The sequence below is a fragment of the Cupressus sempervirens genome, chromosome 2 (genome assembly GCF_028749045.1).
Source record: "Cupressus sempervirens isolate cs-2001-9-10 chromosome 2, ASM2874904v1, whole genome shotgun sequence".
NCBI lineage: Eukaryota > Viridiplantae > Streptophyta > Pinopsida > Cupressales > Cupressaceae > Cupressus > Cupressus sempervirens.
Window position 1 is genome coordinate 478,391,082 of NC_143119.1, and position 6,000 is coordinate 478,397,081.

General features: G+C 35.3%; 1 protein-coding gene across 3 annotated transcripts in view; it reads right to left on the reverse strand.

The window, feature by feature from the left end:
* The window catches only part of LOC149573110 (uncharacterized), an 88,934-nt gene extending 83,584 nt beyond the window's left edge, over positions 1-5,350 (reverse strand). For 2 of the 3 annotated variants that reach the window (XM_089814290.1, XM_089814289.1), the window contains exon 1: positions 4,788-5,349. In XM_089814290.1, the coding sequence (XP_089670416.1) occupies positions 4,788-5,040 (253 nt within the window). In that variant the 5' untranslated portion in view covers positions 5,041-5,349. Of the gene's footprint in view, positions 1-4,787 lie in introns of all 3 variants that reach the window. The other variant, XM_089814291.1, reaches the window with a different exon arrangement.
* Between the last annotated feature and the right edge of the window lie 650 nt (positions 5,351-6,000).

The following is a 6,000-nucleotide window of genomic DNA, read 5'->3' on the forward strand; positions in this document are numbered from 1 at the left end:
CAGGGGATATTTTTTGTCATTTTAGGCACCTTCAGCAGACTCAGGGACAGAAGAAAGATGTCTCCTCAGCATCCTGCCATCTCGGAAATGCCTAGGGGATGGGAACAAGGGGTTTTGGGGCAAGGGACATGTCCCCATGTTTCCTTGGAAAATGGATATTCGGTGGGCATGAGAATTGCTGCCAATTCAAATATAAATTGTCAATTTGAATCTAACAATACATATAAGTGAATAAACTCTTATAATATTAGCTTCTGTGAAGAAGGAGTTTAGAATTGCTCGAAGCGGCAGAGATTTGATAAAGTTGGCAAAACATACTAATTTTGCAGAGAAGAATCACATCCTGTGTGCAAGGAGTGTGGGGATGTAAAACCCCAAACTGTTGGAAATCGATCAATATCCACTCTGAGCATCACCTAGATCCAATGAGTGCTAAATGTTCCATTTATTCTCATGAGAGATGGATTCATGTTGAATCACTACTCATGAAACATGGGTCAATGAGTTTGACTAAAAAATCACACAGTTAAATCCTGATAGCAATATCACAATATCCACTCTATTAAGATACAATATTCTAGACCACTTACATCTGCTGAAGCATGGAGGCATGGGAAAATATGATATTATTGAAATTCATTTAAAATTTATAAGTCTAGCATATTTTTCTTAAGTGAGCACAGCTGTATTCAAATTGCCCTGGAAACGGACAGGTAGAGTAGTCTTTAAAGCAGTTGGGATTTATAGTTGTGTGAAACACTTGTTGGTGGTATTCAGTTACAAAACTGCCAACAATTTTGTGTTTAAACTATTTTGGAGTTATGATTCATTTGAAGTGATATATTTGTCAGGAGAGACGAAGTTGTGCTTTTCTCTTGGAAGTTGCAAGGAATGATTATGTTTATGTCATGTTCCCATTTTGGAGGCAATTTGATTTAATTAATTTAATTAATTAGGTTGTCCAAAATAATGAATATTTTATGAGGATGACTAATTAATTATTTTAATTAAATAAATAAGTGGTATTAAGTTAATTATTTATAAAGTTATCAAATAAATAAATATTAAAAGGTAACTTTATATTTAATTAATTTAATAAAGTGATTTGAATTATAAAATATTTTATAAAGTCACTTAATAGATAAAATAAAATAATGTTCTAGAAGTTTCTGGAGAAAGTGGAGAAAAAAGAATAAATAGGCACCCTGGGCTTCATTCTGATCATCCAGTTGTTTATTTCTCTCTTGACATCAAATTGTGATTTAGTCACATAGTCTATTGTGGAGCCAAGTGGTTTCAGATAGTCAGTTGATCTTTGGGAATGAAAACCCCCTTGAATTTGCATAACTGAGGAAGTGAAATATCTTCTGAAGGGTTGCACATTTGGAGGTGATACTTCAGTCACTTCAGCTAGGGCATCATTGGGCCTAAGGCCATTTTTCAACATTTCAGCATTTCAGGAAGCATTTTTAGCAAGGCCGAAATTATTGGAGGTCATTTCTAGCAGGTCTGAAATTATAGGAAGCCATTTTAAAGCAGTCCGAAAAAGCAGGCCGAAAAAAGCAGAACCGAAAAAGCAAGCCGAAAAAGTAGTCCGAAAAAGCAGCTCCGAAAAAAAAAGCAATCCGAAAAAGCAGTTCGAAAAAGCAAAACGAAAAAAGCAAATCCGGAAAAAGCAAGTGGAAAAAGCAGATCAGAAAAAAAAAACAAAACAGAAGGGGCAGCATTGAAGGAAATTATTGCAGCCATCTACAATCAGGTTCTTCACTTCTCATTTGGCATATTTTCTGAGAAATGTAGGTTTTCAGCTGAGTACAAAATATAGCTTCAGCACTTCACTATTTCACATTGTACTTGTCTTTGTTTACCATTTGGCATTATTGGTATCAAAGGAAGGCTAGGATTTTGCAATTGAAAGAGCATTGTAATTTTTAGACTATCTATATTGCAAACCTAGAGTTTGATGATCAGCGTATTAGTTTGCATGCCAATTGTTTGACAAAATGTCAATTGGCTATAAGTTCTCTTTTTGGCATAAATAATGTTATAATTTTGCATACTAAGTGTTTATATTAATGACACTTGGTTGTAAGTGCATTAATGCCATCTTAGGTTGCATCCAAAGTATTTGTCATAATCACTAGTTGCTGTAGCTGCATATTGCAAGTAGTTAAGTCTCATATTTGTATTGAATATTGTCAAAATTAGTTGCACATTCATGTTAGGTCATTGTTTAGACAATCTGGAGTTTTTTTTGTAAGCATTCTCTTTGATGCAAATCGAAACAAGAGTCATTGCAGCAATCTGAAAAGTTATATCAGTCATATGACCCCTTGTATGCAAAGTGTTTGACAAAATTCTTCGAGCCTTCAATCAGCATTTTAAAGTTGGAATTGAGCAGGATTATTACAGTTTAAATTATAGGTAGAATGAAACACATTATCAATTTTAGTTTTTATCATGGTCACACATATTTCTTATATTATCTGCATTAGGTAGGGGTTTCAAGGCTCCCAAAGACCCATATGCTATATTTGATAATTAGACTGTGAAGCAGAATCAATTGGCGCTTGGAAGCATTGGAGGATGGAAGACTTTTATCATCTTAACCCAGCTTCTCACTCAGAGATGATTCATTGCAAGACAAACACCTTTTTCTATCTGTGTAGTTTAATGGAGGAGGGACTTGGACTTTCATGATATTTCTTGTGCAATTAATATAAATAGATGGTTGTGGTTGTTTTCTACAGTAGAAGATTGCTTCCACAGCACTAGAGGAGGGGGGATATTAAGACACTCAAAGGGGATGTAGACTCTTGTAGAAGAGTTGTTCTCTCATGTGCAGTGCTAGAGGAAGGATTTTGACACACTCAGAGGAGATCTGGACTTTTAGAGGAAAATTATTCTCACTTTGTGCAAGGAAGATGGAGACAAATTATGTTCCCTCGTGTTAAACAAATGTTTTGCAAGTTTTCCTGTTAGGACATTCACTAATGGAATCGGACTGGTGTTTCCTGGATGAATGAGGAGGATTGGGGAAAGTGCTTCATCAAAGTCTCCAAAAGGATTGTTATTGTCAACTCTTGTAGTATCCCACCCTTTGTTTGAAGTAATAAGAGGGGGAGGGGAGAATGTTGGGTTATTACATGTTTTATTTCGTATAGGTTTGTTTATAGTTAGATTAAATTAATAATGTTAGTTTTATGTTTATTTTGTAAATATTGTTAGATGTTAGTTTTTGAGAAGTTATTCTAATAGAAGGTTATTCAAAGGAAAATGTTGGCTTTATAAGCTGTTAAAATGTAGTGCAAAGATTATTTGATTGAAATCGTAATCCATTATATATGCATTTTATTGTGTTGTTCATCATGTAAATCTGCAAATGTGATTTTCTACTCAGTATTTTCACATGCACTAGAGTTAGAGTTTAAAAAGTTTCTAAAATAATGTTGCCAAACCCTACCATTTTCAGATTGCAGCTGAAGAATATCAATATGTGAAACTAGGATTTGAAAGAGAAATGCCAAATATGTGCCAACATGCCCTAGTTTGATGACCACAAAATGTCTAGTTTGGTGTTACTATATGCATTTGCCTGAGGAAGTCTGAAAACGTGTCTATCTATGATCCAAAAGACTGAAGTGTGAGAACATTCTAACCAAAAACCTGTAGCTATTATGAGAAAGCCTACAAAAGACAATGTTTTTTCAATTAAACGAGTTTAAATGTGCATTTTTCCTTTGCCCATGAGTTTTCGCCATGTCAATGCAGGTTTGACAGGGCATTAAGGATTCCAATTACCCAGGTGTGATGATCAAACTCGGCACAAGCAGATGAGCAGGGAGCAATTACTCACAGCTAATTGCATACGATTCCTGGTATGAGGCACTATGTGCACATTGTACAACCTTCTGTATGTCAAAAAACCCTAAAACCTCAGTAATTTGCTTACTCTTATGAAATTATTGGTTCGTGTAGGCACTGAAAGTGTCCTCTGGCAAAAACAGAATCAGCTTTAGCAACAATTTGTAGCATCCTGTGACATTTCAGTTTTCAGTTTTTCTCTCTTTGGCATGGTTTCAAACGAAAAAAGCTATAAAAAATCAACTTCCTAGATAGATGAAATTTTATGAAAAAACCTTGTGGAATGTGTATAATCAATATTATGTGATTTCTATGCATTGTAGAGAGCCGTAGTTGGAGTTTTGTTGTGAAAACTCTATATCTTGGGATGGTCATAGCAACAGAAGCAGGAAAAGTGATATGAGAGTTCTTGGGGGTTGTTTTAGAGCTTAGAAATAGGTGTATGGGATTTCTCCAGCAATTCTAAGTGCTGGGACCTCTTTGTACTGTCATTACCGGAGTACTAAGTGAGATTGTGCTCACCTTTCAGCTAGAGTTGTCACTCAAAGAAGGTTTTCCCAAAACATATCCGTGGTCATTTACGTTTTTTTCTCTCTGCTAAACTTCATTTCCCTGCGCAATTTACTCAGTATTCAAACTAAGAAATAATTCGTTGTTAATGAACAAGTTCAATGAATATCCTCCCTGTTACGTATCAGGACCCCACTCTCAAGATGTACCATCCACTCCAAGCCTATAAATAAAGAGACAGCAATACAGAAACTGAAAGAGATAAACCAGACAACGGATATAAGCAAATTAAGGAAATTGAATATATGAAAGTCCCAATTGTCACTTATCTTTCAATAAATTGGTGAATATCTTGATGGATTGGATTGGAATTAGAAAAATCTCAATCATTAAACCAAAATAGTAGAACTCACCGACAAAAACTTCTCCAAAGGCCCCTGAGCCAAACACGAAAAATGGACTTGCAGAAAAGGAGAGGAGAGCCAGCGTAGCCCTCCTACTGAGTGAAAAGGAAGACGTGGGCTTTTCATTTTGCTTTCCCTCGTCTGACCGAGATGCCAACACCTTTCTCCGATTGCTGCGCTTTCCAGGATTAATGAACACAGCCTGCTTCTGCAATGTCAGATTATGTAAGAGAGGAGGCGAGCATCCCACGAAGGAACCCATTTTCTATCCAATTCGACTAAAATTCGCAGCAGCTCCCAATTCATGCATTGATCAGTCCTCGTAACAAATCCTACTCTCCTTCCATTCCAAACCAGAGCTCAGAAATAAGTAGAAAGTTAATACTTTTTTCCTCAGACTAAAGTGAGAAGCTTTGAATATTAAAAATTGCTTCTTGAGCACTGCTCTGTGCGATTCTTTCCTTCAGAAGCTGCGGATTACAGACAGTTAAGAAGAAAGCTCCGATGTACATTGTCCGCTTTGATCTCTTTATCCGAGCTTCACCAATGCGAGTGAGCGCAATGGAAACGTGGCAAATGGAATCGTCAAAAGTCATTAAAAGTGAATACCCTGCCGCCTCCTTAATACAAAGACCACACGTAGCTTCAAATTATATAGAAATATATCTTCGGAACAGTATTTACGTATTTACTGCTTAAACCCTTTTTGGTTTTTTGAACTAGCGCTTGTACCAAAGGTACAAGTGTATAGCCGATACTGTCGTGTTGGTTCTCAATATTTGAAAAAAAAACAAATGATGATATAAAGAATTATTGTAACACAAAATTGTAAAAAGAATTTCTAGGAAAATTTAATGATTAACAATAATTAATTATTATTTGGCAATATCAAATGGAAGACTATGACCTGAAAAGCTTATGTTAGCTCATGGTACTTTGCAACTTAACATTCTAGGAAATGTAGTGAGCCTTACATAGAAAGAATAGAGTAATAACATTTATTTTAAGAAAGAGTGTATTTTATGAGGTTTCTGCAATCTATTTTGAAATGTTCTTTCATCCATATGAGTGTGATCTGAAACGTTGATGATGCTATCATTAGATAGGATTAATTATATAATAATCTATATTATATGATTGTATTCTATAGAGTGTGTTTTTTGTTTTCTTGTCTCTCTTCTCTTCTCCTCACTTCTTCTTATATATTTTGATTGAGGTTGTT